At 27.7% G+C, this 24,046-nt stretch overlaps 3 protein-coding genes and 1 long non-coding RNA gene across 5 annotated transcripts; 2 read left to right on the top strand and 2 right to left on the bottom strand.

Annotated features, from left to right (window-relative positions):
* Positions 1-1,431, bottom strand: LOC136091040 (uncharacterized). The gene has a single exon (XM_065818024.1). It carries the CDS (start codon positions 1,429-1,431, stop codon positions 1-3), a length of 1,431 nt encoding a protein of 476 aa, XP_065674096.1.
* A 979-nt stretch (positions 1,432-2,410) lies between these two features.
* LOC136090579 (uncharacterized) lies at positions 2,411-17,359 on the top strand. Of its 2 annotated transcripts, XR_010643532.1 has the most exons (5): positions 2,411-2,601; positions 6,510-6,616; positions 8,313-8,447; positions 9,702-9,768; positions 17,249-17,359. XR_010643532.1 is itself a non-coding variant. In XM_065817373.1 (4 exons), the coding sequence occupies exons 1-4, from the start codon at positions 2,532-2,534 to the stop codon at positions 17,292-17,294; spliced, it is 318 nt and encodes a 105-aa protein (XP_065673445.1). In that variant the 5' UTR covers positions 2,411-2,531; the 3' UTR covers positions 17,295-17,359. The 2 variants fall into 2 exon arrangements, 1 of the variants encoding a protein (XP_065673445.1); XM_065817373.1 differs by lacking the exon at positions 6,510-6,616.
* LOC136090432 (uncharacterized) lies at positions 14,642-16,604 on the bottom strand. Its single transcript, XR_010643420.1, has 2 exons — positions 16,521-16,604; positions 14,642-16,164 (listed from the first exon to the last, which is right to left on the bottom strand). It is a non-coding gene; the product is annotated as an uncharacterized LOC136090432 (long non-coding RNA).
* A 2,206-nt stretch (positions 17,360-19,565) lies between the features above and the next one.
* On the top strand, positions 19,566-20,618 carry LOC136091039 (uncharacterized). The gene is made up of 3 exons (XM_065818023.1): positions 19,566-19,622; positions 19,673-19,842; positions 19,910-20,618. Exons 1-3 carry the CDS (start codon positions 19,566-19,568, stop codon positions 20,616-20,618), a joined length of 936 nt encoding a protein of 311 aa, XP_065674095.1.
* Positions 20,619-24,046: the final 3,428 nt, after the last annotated feature.

Genomic DNA, 24,046 nt, shown 5'->3' with positions numbered 1-24,046 from the left:
TCAATCAGCCATAACTTCGTCACCTCGTTCTAGTAGATTATAAATACCACTATCTCTTGTAATAAACCTATCGCTTGCTCTTCCTCCATAACACGATGAAAGAAATGTAATATATCCAGTTGGACTAACACCTATTAAGAATTTAAATGTATTATGATGCTTATAGTCTGACCAGGTGCTTGATTGCTTATCAAGAGACTTTGAACGTTCTATAAAAACTTCTGCACAATCAAGAATTACTCTACATTTTTGATAACCAGCTTTTACAAGAACAGGTGGCAGATTGCTACGAATAGATTCTCGTGGAAGCCATACAACTAATGCTTTTCCTAAAACTTGACTTAACATTTTAATCCAAGTTGTGAATGTGCGTGAACACAATGCTGGGGATATGCCAAAACGATCGGCCAAGTCTTGATTTAGAAGTCCTAATCTTAATCGCATTAAAACAAGTAAAAACTCGTCTCTTTGTGATAGTTTTTTTGATTTTTTCATTAAAGCATGTTTTTTCTTGTTTTTAGAATTAGTAAACCTTTTTGGACCAGACCAATAAAATAAATTTGGTAAATATGGTTTGATTAGTAGAAACAAACTCTCAAATAATGTGATTGTTGATAAACCAGTATAAAAGTTCATTTTAGCATCAGTTTTGATTTTTCTCCATGTAAATACTGGACTTTTAACACTATCAAAAAATATTTGACGTTTGAATCTTTGGCAAGTTAATGTTAACGTGTTTACTTTACTGATAAGTGATTCAATTAAATTACTCTTGTCAACACATACTTTGCAAACTTTAGTTGATTGTATAGAGCAATACGAATGATCAGATACTGGTGAGAAAAATAATATATTTGTTTGTGGTGAATTATTTTCTTCATCTAAATCTGTTGAAATATCATTAGAATGATATGGTTGTCCTGAAGCATGTGTCATAAAAGTTGAAATATTATTAGAATCAGTTGGTTGAAGCAAGTGAGGTGAGGTCGTTAAAGCATGTGTCATAAAAGTTGAACAACTGGTACCAGCAGTGCAGTTAAGTTTTTGCTTTTTTAATGGTATAGGGTGTTTTAATAAATTTCTCCTAGATTTATTAGCTTTTATTTCATATCCAAGACATAAAGTAGGCGTAGGGTTTGCAGTTGAAGGAATTCTATCAACAAAGTGTATGGAGCATACCCTATCACTACCTGTTGGCTGCCATAATGTCTTATTTATAAATTCTCTTCTTAAAGCTTTGACCCATAATTGTCTTTCTTTATTTTTTTGATTTTCTGATGGAAACTTATATAATAAAAATGGCTTTTCGCATAATTGGCATTCCTCTCTTCTTATATTTTGTTGGTGTTCATTGCATAGTTCTTTTTTCCATTTTTTCAATCTATATGTACTATTTGTACAACCAATTACGGCACAATTAACTTTCGGCATCTTCAAATACAAATTTTGTTTTTAGATTATACTTTATAATTAAATAAATTTTATTTGAATGCTTTTGATAGATGTTTATACTTCGTTTTCTCAAGTTTTAATGGGAGATTTGATACGTTGTCTCTACTTTTACCCCTCCAACGGGGTCTCGAACTCCCAAATCATAATGGCGCGTTACAAAGCTCAATCGGTGTATTCAATCTACTCTTAAATTATTACGTCTCGATCGATCTTCCATCTCCCTTAATTTTTTTTGTATGCGTGTAATTTATTCAGTTTTATCTTTAAATTTTTACGCAGCAAAAACATTTTACGTCTGTTCATAAAGAAAGCGGCAAAAAACTTCAGTTACAGTTCAGGTTATAGTGAAGATATCATCTTCTGAAATTACCTCTGAAATGCAAATACATGAGCTGGTTATATTGTTATCAAACAAAAATAAAAGATTGGAAAGTTAAATCTAACGAAAAAATAAAAGGATTTTACGATTTTCACTCAACTAAATCGACTTTTAGCCGATAAGTAGGAAGTCCATAGTCGAATATTCATTTTTTCTTAGTCGACTAATTTCGACTTTCGATTAGTCGACTTTTAGTCGATTTAGTCGAAGTCGATAATAACACAAAAAAAAAGTCATAAAAACATTAAATTATGTTAATCGAGCATAAAAAAATATGTTAATTATATGCACTTCTGAAAAAAAAAGTTTCTTGGCAGTTTGATAAATAATAAAAAATTTAATAAATAATAATAAATTTAATAAATAATAATAAGTTTAATAAATAATAAAAAATTTAATAAATAATAGTAAATTTAATAAATAATAATAAATACTTTATTTCACAAATTACTTTTTTAAGACAAAAAATATAAATAACTTTCTAATCTTATTTGCTTCAACTAAAGAATTATCAACAATAACTAAATTAAATTTACGAGATTAAACAAATTATATTCTTTTCTTCGTTGATAGCCAAGAGCATTATTTTTCTAGCTTTTATCTTGTTAATAATGCTTGCAATATCACTTAAAACAAATTCAGTTTAACAAATGATATGCTGTAAATCAGTTCGATATTTTATCTTCTAACATACTACAATATGTTTCAAAAACTATTAGTTTTATTACTTTTGATTTATACAAACGAAAAGTCTGCAAAGTCTATTAACGGTAAGTTTCTTTATGATAACTTACATAGCTAAATGCATTATTCTACCTGATGAACCTACTGATGGTGAAACACAGTGTTGGAGTAATCAAAAATTAAATTAATGTTTTTACTAATTTATATATATATATATATATATATATATATATATATATATATATATATATATATATATATATATATATATATGTGTGTATCTATTATATATATATATATATATATATATATATATATATATATATATATATATATATATATATATATATATATATATATATATATATATATATATATCTATTATATATATATATATTATATATATATATATATATATATATTATACATTATATATATATATATCTATCTATTTTATATATATAAATATATTTATATATATATATATATTTATATATATATATATATATATATATTTATATATATATATATATATATATATATATATATATATATATATATATATATATATATATATATATATATATATATATATATATGTATAATATATTATAAACTCACATAAATAAAATTAGGTGTCACTCGTTAATATAGTCTAAAACTAGTCAATGGAGTGACACCTAAAAAAAAAATGTACAAAAAGTAACAATAAATAAAACATACAAAGAATTTCAAATAAAATAAAGAGAAAAAAAAAAAGTAAGATAAGAAAATAAAGCACTAATAAATAAAGATAATATTAATAATTGCAATAACAATAATATTATAAAAATAATAATAACAATATGAATAAAAAAACATTACAAATAGTAACTATAATATGATAACTTTACTAAAAATAAAGTTTTAACTAAAGTTTTGTTTCATATCAAAATTTTTATAAGTATTTTTTTGTTGATTTTATATATTTTTTGACAGAAATCTTATATATAGACATGCATTAAAGTTTTAACATGTTGCTTGTTGTTGCTCATTTTTTATTTGTATATTTTTTTAAACCATACATAACACATTGTACACATATAAAATAAACAATTAAAATAATATGAAAAATCAAGTCAAAGTTAAAAATCAGCTTTAATACTTTGTACCGATTTTAAACCGGAATTTTTGTTGTATTAAATACGTAACTGAAACTATGAATAAATTTTGGTCAAATATTCAGGGATTAACCCTGCCTTACCGCCCAAAAAAAAACTCTTGTTAACTCCAAAGAAGAAAAAAAACTAAAAAAAACTCTCGATAATTTAAACTTTCAGTAACCTAAATCAGGTTCGACGCATTTTCAGATTCGTGTTGAACCTAATTTTACATAAAAATCATTCGGTAACCATTTTTCTTGTTCTTCGGAGGTTCGAGTTATTGTATTCGGAGGGAGTTTATTTATTCGGAGGTTCGAGTTATTATATTTGGAGGGAGTTTATTGTATTTGGAGGGGGTTTATTGTATTCGGAGGGAGTTTATTGTGTTCGGAGGGAGTTTATTTATTCGGAGGTTCGAGTTATTGTGTTCGGAGGGAGTTTATTGTATTCGGAGGGAGTTTATTTATTCGGAGGTTCGAGTTATTGTATGCGCAGGGAGTTTATTGTATTCGGAGGGAGTTTATTGTATTCGGAGGGAGTTTATTGTATTCGGAGGAAGTTTATTTATTCGGAGGTTCGAGTTAATGTATTCGGAGGGAGTTTATTGTATTCGGAGGGAGTTTATTTATTCGGAGGTTCGAGTTATAGGTCTAAGTTTAGACATATCTCGATCTCATGATGTTTTTTGTTTCTTTTTTGTTTCTATCTAGTTTTCTTGATCTGACGTTGCTAAGTTAGTTTGTTGTGGTTTGCACTATACAGTGTTCACTAACGTTCGTTAAGTCGTTTTGTCAACAATATTGTTTTTAAACGTTACGTTTTTCAGTGTTTATAAGCTATTAGTAAAAAATCGCATTTGTTGTCTCATCTGTTTATTTTTTCACTATTCTCTGCCTACTGATTATATGTCTGTATTTTTTTTATCTCTGGCTAATCATTTTTTAATTTATCTGAGTCTGTTTTGTGTGATAGCTTTTTTCTCTACTTATCAGGCGAGATTTATATTTCTCATACTATTGGAGTCACCTCATTTTCTACCATATTTTCTACTAACTACTTTTATACTAACGACAAACATTCTTAGTTTCGATGATTATGAGTGGTATTTACTTATTATATTTATAAGACACATTTCAGCCATAAAAGAAACGGTAGTTACTCATAATTATTAATTACTATTTTCTATTTGCCTTAGTTTATTTCGATACATTATATTGTTTATTTTTATACATACGCATACATACATGTGTACACGTTCGTCTATTCTAATGTAAGTGTATATGATATTTATATGTATTAACATATTTGCGTATATTCACACCACGCGTTCCCTTACCACCCTCATGAGATCTCTAAGAATGTTGGAGCTGTATTAAAAACTGGGATAGGGATTGGAATTTTTGGCTTTTGTAGTGTAGTCCTATTATATTGCAATATTGACTAGCATGACGTAGAGTGCAGGCGGTGAGATCTGTTGCAAGGACACGCCCCTGACGAGTGGCGTTAGTGCAGGTCTCGGGCTCTCCGAAACGTCATTGGTGATCGCAGTGCATTCCTGAGGAGGGGGATCACCATTATCCACTACTTAATTCTGATTGGTTACCATGGCACCAACATTTTTTTACCTCTTACAACCACGTATTATAGCGCTTTGTGATCTTTATATTATGAATTTACTACATTAACAACATTTATATACTTTTATGTCACACAGGTGATTATCAGTTTTCAGTTTGTTATCTAGAGTTTAGACCATATATAGTAGCACATTTACTAGCCTATTTTTTCTTTTTATATTGCTCATACTTATATTTTTTATCATTTTACTTTATATTTTGTTATCTACTTATTTTATTGTTTTTGTATGGTGCGATAATTTTAGCCATGGTTGGCTTTAATGAACCAGCGGATCAATATTGACTTGTTTTATCATTTGTTTAGTATGACTAGAGCGTGAGTTATTGTTCACCTAATCCCTGAGTCCTAAAATTTTCATCCTCCTACAAAATAGTCTTTACATTCATTTATGATTCTCATCCAATGACATCATCTACAATCTACTTCTATTTTCACATCTCCCAGGTCTACGTGACTGGACGGCTCCGTTGGTCACTTTTTGCAACCAGTGTTTCGCATAAACAAACAAATTTATTCTTTGTGGCTGGTAAGCCCCAAATTTTTCCAATGTACACCACAACGACAAAACGGACATTAGGCTATCCCGCTGGATGTGGTTACGACGCTCAATGCCCTAATGACTACGCTGACACTCACGCACACGTTCATTCGGAAGCTCCACAATGCACGTCGGATCAGCGCTCGCTGACTATGTGCTTGGATCTAAAATCTCACTCCATAGCACATGATTCCACACCAGCACGGGGCAGTAGCTCTTTTGACTAAGAGCGATGGCTTGTGGCCAACGGTGACTAATGTGTGCATTCGATCAATTGAAATCCATTCTGTAGGTCTTACGTCTGGCTCTGATGTGCTAGCCCATAAGCGCAAGGAGTGAGTGTGTTTAGCTTTCTATTTACCCGATTTGAAAGTGAACGAAAACATAACAAGACCATACGAGACGATCGAACGGAACATACTAATGCACTACACCATCACACCTGTAGACATCAACAGTCTCTAAAATCAGTATATCAAATATTTGTTCTTTTTTGCATATGTTCAACACTCAGAGTGACTAGAGCGTTAGTTGTTCCTCCCCATACCCCCTTATCGTCTATTCTTCGTTTTTCTACTTCACAAAAGTTTTGCCACACATTTTATATTTTCTTATGATTTTTATTTTTTATTCAATGACACTATCTACAATCTGTTTTTATTTTCACATCTCCCAGGTCTACGTAACTGGACGGCTCCATCTTTGTGTCGTATAAACAATAAAAACTATTGGTTTTATTACTTTTGATTTATACAAACGAAAAGTCTGCAAAGTCTATTAACGGTAAGTTTCCTTTTGATAACTTACATAGCTAAATGCATTATTCTTCCTGATGAACCTACTGATGGTGAAACACAGTGTTGAAGTAATCAAAAATTAGATAAGTGTTTTTACTAATTTATATATATATATATATATATATATATATATATATATATATATATATATATATATATATATATATATATATATATATATATATATATTATATATATATATATATCTATTATATATATATATATATATATATATATATATATATATATATATATATATATATATATATATATATATATATATATATATATATATATATATATATATATATATATATATATATATATATATATATATATATATATATATATATATATATATATATATATATATATATATATATATATGATTTAAGTGACATCTTTAACAGTATGTGTAATAATATTATAAGCATTAAAACATCATATACGGTATCATACTATTTATTTCTTTTTTCACGTAATAATTCGGCTCTTATAGTGAGAGCCATTGTCAAACTGAAAAAACCGTTAAAAAAACCGTTTAAAAATTATAATAAACGTAACCAAATGATGTCATTGCAACGTCAGATATTCAACATTATTTGTTTATATGGCTTATATTCACTAAAATCATTCAATTTAATAAATATATATGGGTGTTAAACCCTAGTTTTAATCAACCTAAATATATAGTAAAATAACTGTGCACTAACTTATTTGAACCTTTAAATAATTAAGTTGGGAGTAACCAAAAAACAGATATATATTATATATATATATATATATATATATATATATATATATATATATATATATATATATACATATATATATATATATATATATATATATAAAATAATATATTATAAACTCAAATAATATATTATAATAACTTATTTTATATATATATATATATATATATATATATATATATATATATATATATATACATATATATATATATATATATATATATATATATATATATATATATATATATATATATATATATATAATAATATGTTATAAACTCACATAAATAAAATTAGGTGTCACTCATACAGTCTAAAACTAGTCAATGGAGTGACACCTAAAAAAAAAATGTACAAAAAGTAACAATAAATAAAACATACAAAGAATTTCAAATAAAATAAAGAGAAAAAAAAAAAGTAAGATAAGAAAATAAAGCACTAATAAATAAAGATAATATTAATAATTGCAATAATAATAATAATATAATAAAAATAATAATAACAATATGAATAAAAAAACATTACAAATAGCAACTATAATATGATAACTTTACTAAAAATTACAAATAATGATAAAAACTATGGTAAACCAATTTAGTTATGCCAGCTTACGCAAACCGCAGTTAACCTAACAATACAAATTGCTTAAGAAGTGTTTTGAAATTTTAACTTTCGAGGTGGGTGTCAACTAAAGTTTTGTTTCATATCAAAACTATAAGTTGTAAAGTAAAGTAAGTTGTTTTGAATCGAAATCAAAGTTTTGTTTTAAAAATTTGTTCTTGTTAGTTAGAAACAGAAACTAAGAATTTCCAAACACTGCTTAACTGGAGTGACTCCACCACCACCAACCCATACCTCAATCTTCACCATCACCTTTTTCACGTCAAGGTGGTTAATAAGTAAATATAAATCTTTTTCAATTTTTTTAAGGATATGAAGATATTGATCAAAATGATAAACTAACTGCAATAAAAAGTGACCTAAATGATTTTTCTTATCTAACAGCGAAATTAATACGGCCTCCAACTGCACCTAATTTGAATCAAAATGTCGAGAATGCGAATGGTAACAGTCTAAATTAAATTTTTATAAGTATTTTTTTATTGATTTTACATATTTTTTGACAGAAATCTTATATATAGACATGCATTAAAGTTTTAACAAGTTGCTTGTTGTTGCTCATTTTTTATTCGTATATATTTTTTTAAACCATACATTACACATTGTACACATATAAAATAAACAATTAAAATAATATGAACAAATCAAGTCAAAGTTAAAAATCAGCTTTAATACTTTGTACCAATTTTAAACCGGAATTTTTGTTGTATTAAATACTTAACTGAAACTATGAATAAATTTTGGTCAAATATTCAGGGATTAACCCTGCCTCACCGCCCCAAAAAAAACTCTTGTTAACTCCAAAGAAGAAAAAAAACTAAAAAAAACTCTCGATAATTTAAACTTTCAGTAACCTAAATCAGGTTCGACGCATTTTCAGATTCGTGTTGAACCTAATTTTACATAAAAATCATTCGATAACCATTTTTCTTGTTCTTCAGAGGTTCGAGTTATTGTATTCGGAGGGAGTTTATTGTATTCGGAGGGAGTTTATTTATTCGGAGGTTCGAGTTATTGTATTTGGAGGGAGTTTATTGTATTCGGAGGTTCGAGTTATTGTATTCGGAGGGAGTTTATTGTATTCGGAAGGAGTTTATTTATTCGGAGGTTCGAATTATTGTATTTGCAGGGAGTTTATTGTATTCGGAGGGAGTTTATTGTGTTCGGAGGTTCGAGTTATTGTATTCGGAGGGAGTTTATTGTATTCGGAGGGAGTTTATTGTGTTCGGAGGTTCGAGTTATTGTATTCGGAGGGAGTTTATTGTATTCGGAGGGAGTTTATTTATTCGGAGGTTCGAGTTATTGTATTTGGAGGGAGTTTATTGTATTCGGAGGTTCGAGTTGTTGTATTCGGAGGGAGTTTATTGTATTTGGAGGGAGTGTATTGTATTCGGAGGGAGTTTATTTATTCGGAGGTTCGAGTTATTGTATTTGGAGGGAGTTTATTGTATTCGGAGGTTCGAGTTGTTGTATTCGGAGGGAGTTTATTGTATTTGGAGGGAGTGTATTGTATTCGGAGGGAGTTTATTTATTCGGAGGTTTGAGTTATTGTATTCGCAGGGAGTTTATTGTATTCGGAGGGAGTTTAATGTAAAAGTATTAAAAAAATGTAAACTGATGTTCTTCATCTAAATAATAAAGAAATGAATGAGCACATTGTATTAAACTTTATAATTATACTTGTTTCTTTGTTGACAGATAAAAAAGTTTTATCGGGAAATATTCTTTTACGAACTGAAGGTTATATCAAAGATGAAGGTTTTAGGTAACTTTAAAATTTATGACATTAAAAATATATTAGTGAAAAATTGGTTTTTCACTAATATATTTTGTAATTTGTTTTTCAATATTTTTATTCATGTTTTAATATTTCTTGTTTAAGTAGTAATTTATAATAATATATACAAACCACTGCTCCTATTATTGTGTTTGGGTATAAGACCAACAAGAATATAATTATATGTTAATTTATATAAATGTATTAACTTTCTCTCGTTATAAATATTACATCAAGAAGATACGAGGAATGACTACAGCTACGAACTGCTAGCGTGCAACCATAAACTATTTACAAATTCGCATGGCAGTCACGTGACATCAAGAGTCACGCACAAACTAACAATTTGCGATAGGCATGTGAGCGCTATCGCAACACCTATCCCTTTTTAAATCAGTTGATGTATGTAGGATAAGTTCGTGTACTTAGTGCTATCCCACTTTATTTGAAAACTATAAAGTTTTGAGTTATGCTTCTCAGTCGGTTGGTAGTTAGAAAAAAAAACGTTTCAATCCTATTTTGACTCTCAGAGAGCGTTGCCATGGCAAATTATAATCAGAAAACGCTTTTCGATAGCCTAAAGAAAACTTTGCTGCTGGTATCTTATATTCTTTTACAATCCTAGAGAAAATCCTTTTCTATAGGTCCTTATATATTATATTGTTTGTTACTTAAGTACTAAATGCGATGTTTATTAAGTTTCCTCTCCATCCGGGTTTAAGTTTTATACTTTGTGCCACACAGTTTGCGTGTACCTCAGGCCATACGTTTGTTTCTCTAATAAAGAATTTATTTAATCATGAGGTTGTTTGTTGAATTTCAGTAGGTGCTGAGCTTTTTATATTATGGCGGTTGTGTTGGGATTACCTTTTTACACATAGACTTATTCGTCAATTTTGCTCCGAACTATGCAGAATATACATTTTTAAACGAGCGAAATTTTAAGTAACACTAGATAAATTTGTTTATAATAATCTAAGAATAAACAAATTTTTGATAAAATCTCTTTGTTGTCTATTTATTATAGAGTTAAATCTACTTTTATCTCAGAAAAACTATTAATTTTCAGAAAGTGGCCTTAGATACAATAGCTGGTGGCCAGGGTTGGGGTCAAGGGGTATTTGTATTTGCAATTGTATTTGGTAAAAATGAGCTAATTTGGCGTTTTTGAATTCATGTTGTATTTAATTAAAAAATTACTTAAATACTATTATTTGTATTTGAGTGAAATGTATTTTGCAGTTCCATACACAAGGTTAACCAGTATGTTTTTGGGAAATACCAGAAGGTCCACTGTTTTTTTTTTCCTTTTATTCAATAATAATTTGTTTTTAATTTATTTTAGTGGATGTTTGTTAGACGACTTATTTCATTCTTCTATGTAGTAGATCATTTTATCATTCTTATCTTTGTTATAAAAAATATTTATATTTTTTCCTAACCTAAAATAAAAATATTTGTATATGTATTTTTGGTTTGGATGAACTAACGTATTTGTTTTTTATTTGTATTTGATTAAACGCAATTGACTCTAACCCTGCTGGTGAACATAGGTACAATTAAAATTTTTTTACCTAAGGCTACTAGTTTTTAAACCCTTTTACATCACGGATTTTTATATTTTATGTCTTTATACCTTTATTAATATTGAGTAATTAGTATAGAGATGTGATCACATCAGTTGTACTATTTTTAGACAAGTCCAAGGCCTTGAATTTGGGCATCGAAAAAAGTCGGCCCTAGGTACGCGAACTTTCCCTACAAACTGCTGCGCTAAACCTTAAATTATTCAATGCCCCCTTTACTTTGCCTATCCGTAAATAATTCAGTCAGTAAATATACATTTTTGAGCGTAAAAGAAAATTAAAAAAAAATTATAATTTTATAACCTAACAATTTTATTAATTTCATTACGTAAGACTTCAATTACTAAAACTGAAATTGCGTGTTATTTGTTTGCTATGGTTTTCCTTGATGTTATTGTATACGTTACATTTATATTTTTTATTTATATAAACTATTTATTTATAGATTTATATTGTAACACCTGTTCCATAAAATTTGAGATTAACTTGAATTAGCGATATTTAATTAGTAAGCTTAATAAAATAATTAGTGTTTGGTATCAAATGAAAGCTCTATCTTTCCTCTTTCAATTAGCATATAAATTCTCTGATTACTTTTTGTTTAAACAACGATTTGAAATGCCATATCAACAAGCCCTAAAAAGTCGTGTGTATAATTTTTATAAAAAAAAACATAAAGATGGAAAACACGTTGTTTGGAACCATTTTAAGATGGAGGGCTACTCAAAAGCTACAATTTACTGATATATGAACAGTTACGATCAAAATAAATCTCTGGGTCGCAAAGCTGAAAGTTGAAGAAGGCCTACTCTTAATACACAAAACAACCGCATCAAATTAAGGAAAATGTTTAACAATCGAAAAGGTGTGTCACTTTCAAAGGCTTCTAGAAGACTTGGTTGCAGCAAAAGCGCCATCGAACGAATCTTAAAATTTTTTAAAAAGCTTATTCTTTGTTATTAAAAAAAAAAAAGACGAAGTAGAACTCCTGAACAGAGGCTTTGGGGTCGCCGAAAATATGGTCGACTTTATTCAAAATATCGCAACCATGAATTTATTATTGACGATGAGTCATTCTTTACTTTGTCGAAAAGCAGACTGGCTGGTCATAATACATGCTATTCAAATAATTAAAAATTGACACCAGACATTGTTAAGTATTATGATGTTGCAAAGTTTGAAAAAAATTTACTTGTATGGATGGCAATCTCCCCTCGAGGGGTCGTATCTATTTACATTGTTCCTTCTGGCCATGCGGTAAACCAAGAGATCTATTTAAAAGAGTGTTTACAAAAGCGCTTGCGACCTTTTATTAACAAATATTATTGAGACACCAAGTATATCTTTTGACCCGATTTAGCAACATCTCACTATGCTAATTCGGTAACAAAATGGTTAAAAACCCAGAAGATACCATTTGTTCAAAAAAAAGACAATCCAGCAAACTTACCAGAAGCTCGTGCTATAGAGGATTTTTGGACAATGCTTAAGCGGGATGTGTACAATTATGGATGATCTACAAATAATATATCAAACCTTGAGCGTCGGACTCGTTATTGTGCCAGTAGACTTGACCTAAATGCTGTACTAAAGCTGGTATAAGGTACCAATACCAGACTTGATCAAATTTGAAAATATGGAGTCTTGTGATAAATTTATTTTTATTTTCCTATTCTGCATATTTAAATCAAAGAACATACAAAAAAAAAAAATTTTTGTCGTGTTTATTTAAGTTTTTATTCAAATTTAAAGCCAGTCGCAATTTTTATGGAAAAGGTGTTATATTACTTCATCTACTACTCATATATACCAAATCAACCTAACATCGACCAAAACTAGACTCGGGATTGAGTTTTAGTTGCGGAGACAAGATAATAGTTCACTTCAACAGGAACTATGTTAGTAATTGAGAAAATCTTACGATTATTGGACTGAGGCTCAGGCTCGGCAGCTCGAGCAGATTTACATTTACAACACATTTTCAGAACCTACCCAAATATGAAGAGAGTATTTATTACAAGGAAATATATATAAGCGATTTTTTGAGGTAAAAAACAAAAGAGACAACCTTAACAGGTATTAAATTTGCAATTGATTGTATATATGTTTTTCATGAGATGTCAATAGTGAAGGATAATCCAAGAAGATGAGAGGAACTGTGAACATTCATCAATAAAAGGATATCAACAACAATATAATAATTATAAAAAGTAAAAAAAAATATTTGTTTTGAAAATGAGTTGCTCTTATTAAGAAAAAAAAAAGAAACAATTACATCTAAAAGTAGCTGCTGTTCAAAAATAAAAATGCCATGGGGTAGAGTAAGACTTGATTTAAAATGTGCAAGCCTGTCTGTTTCTAACAGATATTTTTAGAGATAATTTTTAGTGGAGAATTAAATGACATCGTTCATGAATCATAAAAATTAAGCTATGAAAGAAATCCTAGTTTGCTTAGAGGAAGTGGTGATAAAACGGTGATAAAAATGTAATAAAACGGTATACTCAATGTAAAAGAAGTATTAGATGAAAGGAAGATCTCAGCATGGTCTGCGCTGCAGCAATTTGAACCTTGAGAAATTTGTTAAAGTTATGAATTAATACAAATTTAGTGCTTCACAAATATGGAATGTTGACAAATTGGTGTTTTTAAAATGTTAAAACCAAGTAAAGTTATAGTTGCAAAGGGAAAAATTACCTCTGCGGAGGGAGGCACTAATATCACATTAGCAACCATTTTATCTCTTTTTTAAAAATAGTGCACCCAATGTTTATACTTCTTCGCAAAAATTACCAAGATTATTTTATTAACAATAATTTACCTGGCTGAATTGGTGTAGGTAACGGAAATGGCTGAGTCACAGATATTTAATTTAAAAATTTTATCCAAATTTCATTAGGAACTTAAAGCCTTCAAATTAATATAAAACTCTGTTGATCGCTCTTCTTTATAATATTTAGAAACACTAAACTTAGTAAATGAGAATGGAAAATTAATTTTTTATTTTCTATCACTCTGTAGCCATAAGCGACTTCAACTAGACGTATCAGCATTTGGACCTTTTAAAAATTTCTTATTAGGTGCCCAATAGGGTGTACCAAATTTTTTTTTTCGGAAAAAGGTAATATGCGTCATATAGAACATAGTCACTAAGTTTATTGTGACCAAGTGTAAAAGAATTTTTTTAAGTTAAAAGGTTATAAGTGCTTGGTGTAAAATTTTTTTCAAAAATTTATATTCTTTTCTTTTATTATATAAACTTAATAAAAACATGTAGTTAATAAAATAATCTCTTTCTGTCAAACATTTATAATAAAAGTTATGTGGTGTAAACTATATGTTACATATGTTAAAGAATTGCGGACAGAAAGGTTGAAAAGTATAACATATAAATATAAAATATAAATATAAAAAATATAAGCTCTTTAAATTTGATTAAGCCGGGTTTTAGCCAAATTTCCATCCAACTTCTTTCTGTGGTTTCAGGCAACCAACAACGCATTCTGTTTCATTTCTTCATTTTGGTATGACATAATATAGTCTTGGATCAACTTTATATTCTTTTCTGCGCAATAATTTTTGCCTACAATAATCTATAATTTTTGAAAACAATTTAAAGTTGTTCAAAATAGAAAAGTCCTTTATTGCAGCTAACTTAACCTGGGCATGAGTAACACTGGCTGGGCGAAACAAGATCCAGCTCTAATTACCATCTAAATCTGATAGTGTTGTAGACTGTGTTTAAAGGCATTTTAGATTTGCCCTTCATGAATTCTTTAGGAATTGGAAACTCTTAAGGAAAAAGTTGGTGCTTTTTCAGTGTTTTCATCTTATCGTCTTTCTCAACTTCATCATCAGCTTAAGACAATAAAACAAGCTGCTTGCTTAAATTCCAGATATAATTCTGCATACTTTTCAGTAGTTTTTGAGTGAGCTCACGATACTCTGAATCAAACATGTCCTTAAAAGCTGATGAATCATTAACTAGAGCTTTAAATACTTTGAAGAACCAAGCACAGTATGTTAGAGATATAAATAAAAAGCTGTCTGAACTATCTTTTTCTCTTTTTCATTTATGATATTTGATATGTCCTTTGTCATTTCTAATGTAAGCAAATAAGTTGCATCTACGATAAACCTTGCTTCATGGCAAGCTCCTGGCTGATAAACTATTATAGCAGGAACATGTCCACCAAGGTAGTAAACATAGGTTTGTCAAAAATGTTTGTAGTCTCCTCTCTTTAAAACATTTTTATTTAATGCAGTCTCCCCAAACTTTAATGCTACCTTGGGTATAATGTAAATAGGTGATCCAACCTCTAAAAAAGTCTAGTTAAACCTAACTAGATATGTCTGATGAGGTGTCAATTGTATCAATAATTTTTGACCAGATCTTCTGTAAGCGCTCAAAAGTTTTTCTTCTTGGAGACTTGGTCTTGGCACCAGTCAGTTCAGTAATCAAATGTTTAATATGTTTTTAAATGACCCAGCTTATTTTCCAATGCTGAATGCAGTGGTGTCACGTCACCCACAATAATGTTAATGATATCGTAAATTTCCAAGAAATTGATGATTAAATGAGCCTGCTCTGAACCAATTAAATTTTGTGCCTGTACAATGCCAAGCAAGAAATCATCTCAACATTCCAAATCTAGAACTGTTACACTAACAGCAATTCTTTCACAGGTAACTGTCAGATCATTTTTGTCTTCCAGCTGTCTAACAAGTTTCTTATCAAAATGAACAATAAGTTTCTTTTCTTTTAAAATATCAACAAGATCCTGTTTTAGCGTTTCACCTAAAGCAGTTAAATAATATATTCAAAATAATAATTATACAAAACAAATATACATATTCACTTTCGTGAATAATAATTATCAACATTTTCAATAATTCTGTATCTTTTCTGTGTAGAGTAGATCTTGATAAATAAATTTCATGCAAATCAACACCAGCTTTGTTGAAGATAGCAGATATCATAGTAGCCAAGGGTCTAGCACCAACACTAACAGCAGAAGTAGCTACAATTAGTTCATCTGGTTTTAATTCTAAAATCATTATTTATTTTTTTGATTTGGACACATCATAGTCAGAATCAATACTTTCTTTGCATGAATTGAAACTGCTTACCTATTTTAATTTAACAACTCTTACCTATTGCAACAACTCTTAAAATGTAGAAAATAGAAAGTTCAATAACAAAACAGTTTCAAATGCCAAATATTTGATAAAATGTTAAATTATAACTGTAGATTTTGTAAACAAAATTTTGTATCTATTTATTCATTATTAAAATTTCTATATTGACGCACTTTAACTTTCATATTTGTCAACCCATTCATATTTTAACTGTATGTAAACTATAAAATATTGATATATAATATATTAATAATGATTTAAGTTTAACGTGAAAAGTCAGACTTTTTTTATTTACTATTGTTCAGTCAATGGCCCACTGTGTGTTGTTCTTCTTTAAATCTATTTCTGGTGTAAAACTGATAGTTTTTATAATTTGCATGTATCAATTAAATTGATCATATATAGTATGGCATTATATATATATATATATATATATATATATATATATATATATATATATATATATATATATATATATATATATATATATATATATATATATATATATATATATATATATATATATATATATATATATATATATATATATATATATATATATATATGTATACATATTTATACATATATATATATATATATATATATATATATATATATATATATATATATATATATATAAATATATATGTATATATTTATATATATATTTATATATATGTATATATTTATATATATATTTATATATATGTACGTATATATACAATTATTTTTGTTAATTTTAGAACGAAATCGAAATTCTATCGTTTAAAAAAGTTTACGATTAATTGAATTTATTTGAATAAATTTTGTTGCTGTAATAGTTACTGTAATAGTTAAATTGATTTTGTTGTTTACTTTTTTCATTTCTAATAAATTTTTTCTACTTGGTAAACTTATTCGTCAAATAAGTTCTTTACCAAATTAAAAAATTTATACTATTAATTTTTATTTTTCATTTTTAAAGTTTAAATTTGTGTAAAACTGCATAGATTGTTTACTTTTTTTAAGTTAATAACTAATATCAACAAATTATTGATAAACGTTTAATATGTGTTCACACAAGCAAACTTTGAAAAATTTTAAATGGCCTACTCTTATAATTATTGATTGAGACAATAGTTTTCGATGATAATCATTATTTCAAACTTCAATAACAAACATGTGTGCACATGTGACTTATTGAATACTAAAATATTAAATATTATCGTGCCGATTTATTAAACTATTGCATGATAATATAATATTGATATTGATATTGTATGATAATATATTGTATCATAATATTGCATAATGATATTGAAATATTAAATATTTTCATTTAAATGTGCAGCCGTGGTGTAGTGATTAAAGTTCTGGTTTTAGAACTGGGGGGTCGGGGTTCGAAGTTGGCACTGGCCTTGTATGCATCATTGCTAAACAAGAAGGCCTTTTTTAATGTTATTCCGCAGTTCTCTGGTATTTCTCGCGGTATTTTCGAGCAGTCATTTGGTGAACTTAATGATAAGAATAGAGCTGGGCATAAAGTTGTTTTAAATTTTTTTTATTGCTATTTATATAAAAATGAGTCTCCGCTGTCCCGATATTGAGTAAAATAAGTTAGGTGTTTCAAAAGCCTGGTCCTCACGAGGAATTTTTATTAAATTTAATTCAATTAATCTTAAAATTTCGTTAACCACTACAAGGCTAACGACAATTTTTTTTTTTAATTTTATTTTATTTTGCTGTTTATATAAATTACAACTCTCTTTCACAAAAAATAAAATATAATTACTAATGTATAAATAATAAACAGACAGGGGCTCAAAGAAGATATGGGTGGCAAGATACCAACCTAATCTTTTCATAGAGCCCCTACAGATCATAACAATAATAGTAATATATGGTTAATAAATCAAGTAGAAATTTTATGAGAAAAAAAAAAGAAATAGTAAAAAGAAGATATAATATTTAAGAATAAAAATAGAGAAAAAAGAAGATGTATCAATTAAAAGTACAAACACCCTCAATTAGTCAAAAAAGAAGATATAATATTGAAAAAGTGAAAAATTTTTATTATATATATATATATATATATATAGGGGAGAGTGGGGTAATGGCGAACGCGGGGTAACTCCGAACATGGTCAAAACAGCATTGTAAAAAAATAAATTCGACAATTTTTTTTTACCTGCTGAGAAGGGATCCTATGCTTAGTTCCAGACGTGCAGTAGTGTAATGAAGCTGCGGATGTTGTTCACTATAATTTGATTTTAAATTTTTCTGATAATTTTATGCAACTTTTTTCTTGAGTAACACTCTGTTGTAGCTTCTATGGAAATAAAGTCACTCCTTTTTTTTGTTTTTGTTGCATAATATAGTTTTTAGACTTAGTTATTACAATTAGCTTTTTATTCGCTATTACACAACAGTGCTTGTGATTGCCCCCCAATGTGTTCGGAATTACCCCACGTAGGCAGGGTAATTCCGAACACCAATGGTTTTATTTCTGGCATAAATTTTTATTTTATAATCAGATTTTTAAAAATTCCTTTTGAGGGTTTGTGACTGAGTAGTTAAACTAATTGATAAGCAATAAATATGATCAATTTTGTATAACTGGTGTCTTTAATTTGCATTCCCGCTTAGGTGTTCGCCAATACCCCACTCTCCCCTATATATATATATATATATATATATATATATATATATATATATATATATATATATATATATATATATATATATATATATATATATATATATATATATATATATATATATATATATATATATATATATATGTATATATATATATATATATATATATATATATATATATATATACATATATATATATATATATATATATATATATATATATATATATATATATATATATATATATATATATATATATATATATATATATATATATATATATATATAACGGGTAATGCGGAAGTTATCGGAAAAATCCTAATTTCATTAATTGAGCATAATAATTAATTTTTGTGGTTTTATGCGTAGGCATAAACTTTCTATAAAATATAAACTTTATTATTTGAAACACAATTATTTAAAATGAGGTTAAATCCAGCTGAACGAGAATCTTTTCGAAAGCGACTAAAAATGTTTTTTGTAAATAAACCTAATATATAAAAAAAAAAATCGTAAATCATTTTGAAAAGGAAGGATTTGCTCGAAGTACAATATATGATAACCTAAAAAGACTTGAAACTGTTCAATCGTGTTCTGATAGAAAGCACCCTGGTCGTCCGACATCCTGGACTAAAAAGAAAGAAAGCCGAATTAACGAGACTTGTCAACAATCGAAAATGGGTCAGTCAGAGAAAAATAGGTATTAAATTCGGTGTAAATCAATCGACAATTGGTCGTCAGTTAAAAAAAATAAATATTAAATATAGAAAACGTGAAAAGACTCCAAAATACACTATAGAACAACAAATAAAGGCAAAGAAAAGAAGCTGGAAACTAGTTAACCAACTCTATAACACAAAATCGCTTCTAGTCATCGATGACGAAAAATACTTTTGTTTTGCAGGGGACAACATCGCTGGACATTCTGGATACTACACAAACAACAAAAAGACATGCCCAGAAAGTGTTCGTTTTATAGGAAAAGAGAAATTTCCAAAAAAATTATTAATGTGGATAGCCATATCTGACCGTGGTATGTCAGAGCCATTGTTTCGCACTTCCAAGACTGTAGCGATCAATTCAACAATCTATATTAATGAATGTTTAGAAAAACGACTTCTTCCATTTATTCACAAGTATCATGGAGACTTTAACTATTTATTTTGGCCAGATTTAGCAAGTTCTCATTATTCTAAAGATTCTCTAAATTGGATGGACCAATATGTCTATTACGTTGATAAAGAATCCAATCCCCCAAATGTGCCTCAAGCACGACCAATTGAAAATTTTTGGGTACATTTGGCACAGAAGGTTTACGAGGGAGATTGGCAAGCTTCAACAGAGCAAGTTTTGATTGATCGCATTAAACTAAAGCTACAAGAAATTGATTTAAACTTTTTACAGTCGCATATGAAAGGCGTCAGAGCAAAATTGAGATCAATTGCAGATGGAGTTGTTTTTTCATCTAAAAAATAATATATTTTTATTAAAAGATAAATGCTTTATTTAAAAAATATATAATAAATATAGTTTGTTTTTTTATTTATAAATAAGTTATTTTTTATAAATAAAAAGGCATCACCCGTTATGTATATATATATATATATATATATATATATATATATATATATATATATATATATATATATATATATATATATATATATATATATTTTTTTTTTTTTTTTTTTTTTTTTTTTGATACAAATAGTTAAGAAAAGATATAATATTAATAGATACTAATAGTCACAAAAGGTCATAAAAAGAAGATATTTAAATACAAATTTCCAATTAAATGTATGATTTCATATTCAGCATATAATATATAAAGATTACATTTAATATTTAAAATACAAGCAGTTTAATAATCAGATATAATGCTTAAAAAACAATTTTTTGTGAACAAAAATTAAAATTAATACGTAAGATTTAAAACGTAAGATTTTGTTTGACACTGAAATGAATTTAAAGATTTTGCCATATTTAAATTGTTTTTCAGAAAAGAGTTCCATAGCTTGGGACCTCTATAAGTTATAATATATTCTGTGTATTTGTTTACTTTTTCAGATAAATTATTATGTGTTACTCTGATTTATTCTTAAGAAATACTTCTCATTTAGATTTTTATTAAATTTACTTATAAAGATTTCAGGAGTTAGATTATTGGTATATTTATACATAAAGATTAGGTGTTGATAAATATTTATCTGATATATGTTCATCATTTTCATATCCATCATTAAAGGTTTAGTGTGGTCCCCCCTTTTTTTATTGTATATAATTCTGCAAGCATGTTTTGTAAGGAAAGAATTTTTTTAAGTTTTGTTGGTTGACAAATTGCCCACGTAATATTTGCATAAGTAATGTAACAATCGATAAGGCTGAAGTATATGAGCTTTAGACTATGCGAATTTATGTATGGGCAAGTTCGAAACATAATACTAATGGTTCTATTAATATTTGACTGTATATATTTTATATGTGGGAGCCATGATAAATGATCATCCACAATAATTCTTAAAAACTTTATAGCATCTTGTTTTTTAATTTGTTAATAATTTATAATAAGTTTTGGCAGTTTTAGAAATTTGAAGGTTTGTTTGTTTTATGGCTTGCGTTGGTTTATGAAGTAAGGTATATTGAGTTTTTTCAACGTTAAGAGAAAGTTTATTTGACCTAAACCAATCATTTACTATTTCTAGTTCAATGTTCATGTCAGCATAAAGTTAATTAATATTGCAGTTAGATAAAAATAGATTTGTATCGTCTGCAAACACGATAGGATTCAGTTTTACTGATGCATTATTAAAATCATTAACATGAATTAAAAATTAGAGCAGTCCTAGGATCGATCCTTGAGTCACTCCACACAGAATATTCAGTATTCCGGATTTCTTGTTTTGAACATATTGTTTTCTATTAGATAGATAACTTTTTATTCAATTTTATGGTTTATTGCATACCCCGTACCATTTTAGTTTTTCTAACAGAATAAAGTGATCAACGGTGTCGAATGCCTTGGATAAATCTATGAATACTCCGAGAGTAAACTTATCATTTTCAAAACCATCAGTTATTTGGTCAGTTATTGGACATGTTAGGCAAAATTTTAATTTGGTCAACACACTCTTATTCAGTATTGGGAAAAATTTAAGAACCACCAAAAAACAAATCATAATTTATTTAAATTTTTATTTAATGGAATTTATTTTTCTGGTAAAAAATAATAATAATAAATTTTAGAAAATAGACAAACAAAATAAAAATAAAAAATAATGACAAAAATTTTTAAATAAATGAAAAAAATGTATTTAAAGTTTTAAAGGTAATTTTTGTTTAAAAAAATTGTGAAAAAGTTAAGAACTACAGAACAAAAAACGGTAATTTTTACCAAATACCGCGTAATTCTACCATGAATTTTTAACCACTCATTTATACGATTTGGTATTGAGTCTATTAAATTCTCTAAAATATGTTTCGGAACATTTCCAAGTATTGTTGGTAAAATATTACGCAATTCCTCAAGGCTCCTTGATGCTTTCTTGGCAACCTCTTTATCAAGCCAACTCCAAAGATTTTCAATGCAAATTAGATCTGGGCTATTTGGTGGTCGAGTTAGACTTCAATATTCATCTCATCACTGAACATTACTGTCCTCCATTTTTCTTTAGACCATTCTTTGACGCTTTGACAAAATTCTTTTCGCTTTTTTTGTTGTTGTTTGGTAAGTCACGGATATAGAGCAACTTTTTTCCATAACATTTTGTTAGCTATGGTTTCCTACGCACAAATGATGCCGATGCTTGACGTCCATTTGAAAGCTTCCATTCCCTTCTTAACTCGTGCGACGGCATGGTTCGATTTTTCTTTGCCAACCTGATTAGAAGGCGATCATTATTGGGTGTCGTCAAACGCCAATCATAAAGAGACGAAATCTTTTGATGATTGTTAGCACCGCACTATGTGATCGCTTTATTATATTTCCAATTTCACGAGCGGTTTTACCTTCCTAATGAAAATGCACCACTTCTACTCTTCATAGGTAATAGCTTTTCTGCTCATTTTTTCAAAGGAAAAGAATTTTTTGTTTGTTTGAAATTACATTTTTTTAAAATACTTTTATTGGTTTTTTGGTAATGACTCAGGTCGTTAATAGAATATTTAAACAAAAAAGGTAAAAATAAATTAAAAAAAGACGTTAACGCCGCATTCAGCACAAAAAATTCTTTGTGGTTCTTAACTTTTTCACAAAAAAAATATTTTAAAAAATTAACACATAATCCTTAATTTTTATAGGTTCTATTAATTAATTTTCAAAAATTATCTTCTTTTTTCTCATGTTCTATTTTTAATATGTTTGAAAAAAAAGACTATTTTATAATCTTTCGAATATAAATTAATTTTATTTGAAAAACTAATTTTTTTTTATTTAGTGGTTTTTAACTTTTTCACAATACTGTAGTGGTGCCGGACTGTTTAACCAAGGTTTATTATTCAGTTTAGTGAGGTTCAACGAACTAAACTTAGAGTTTTCTCCTACTAATTATGTAATTTCTCCCATTAACTGTGCAATACTTGGTGGTTTTTATAGCTTCATTTTAAGAGCTTTAAATAAACTTAAGTTTTTTTAACGTTTCAAGAGATGAGACATTGCTTTTTAAGGTTTCATCAAGATATATTAAATGTGACTCCATCAAAACATTTGTGGCATCAATTTTATTAAAATTGTTTCAGACTGCTGAACATTTTTTGTTCTACGCGATTTCTATATTTTGTCATTTGCAAAGAGTTTTTTTATATCTTGGAAAGACGCAGTCTTACATACGTAAGATCAAGAATTTTATAAAATTCGGAAAAAATAAAAGCTTAAAACAAATTCGGCGATTGTCTGCACTTCTTTCTTT

This window comes from Hydra vulgaris, chromosome 14, assembly GCF_038396675.1.
Source record: "Hydra vulgaris chromosome 14, alternate assembly HydraT2T_AEP".
Classification (NCBI taxonomy): domain Eukaryota; kingdom Metazoa; phylum Cnidaria; class Hydrozoa; order Anthoathecata; family Hydridae; genus Hydra; species Hydra vulgaris.
Note: the sequence above shows the minus strand (reverse complement) of the source record. Positions and strands in the feature narration are given on the sequence as shown.

Coding starts and splice junctions, on each gene's coding strand:
- LOC136091040 (XM_065818024.1), bottom strand. CDS start 1,431: ATGCCGAAAGTTAATTGTGCCGTAATTGGTTGTACAAATAGTACATAT.
- LOC136090579 (XM_065817373.1), top strand. CDS start 2,532: ATGTTTCAAAAACTATTAGTTTTATTACTTTTGATTTATACAAACGAA. Junction 2,602..8,312: donor GTCTGCAAAGTCTATTAACG/GTAAGTTTCTTT, acceptor AATTTTTTTAAG/GATATGAAGATATTGATCAA. Junction 8,448..9,701: donor AAATGTCGAGAATGCGAATG/GTAACAGTCTAA, acceptor CTTTGTTGACAG/ATAAAAAAGTTTTATCGGGA.
- LOC136091039 (XM_065818023.1), top strand. CDS start 19,566: ATGAGGTTAAATCCAGCTGAACGAGAATCTTTTCGAAAGCGACTAAAA. Junction 19,623..19,672: donor AGCGACTAAAAATGTTTTTT/GTAAATAAACCT, acceptor CATTTTGAAAAG/GAAGGATTTGCTCGAAGTAC. Junction 19,843..19,909: donor GGTCAGTCAGAGAAAAATAG/GTATTAAATTCG, acceptor TATTAAATATAG/AAAACGTGAAAAGACTCCAA.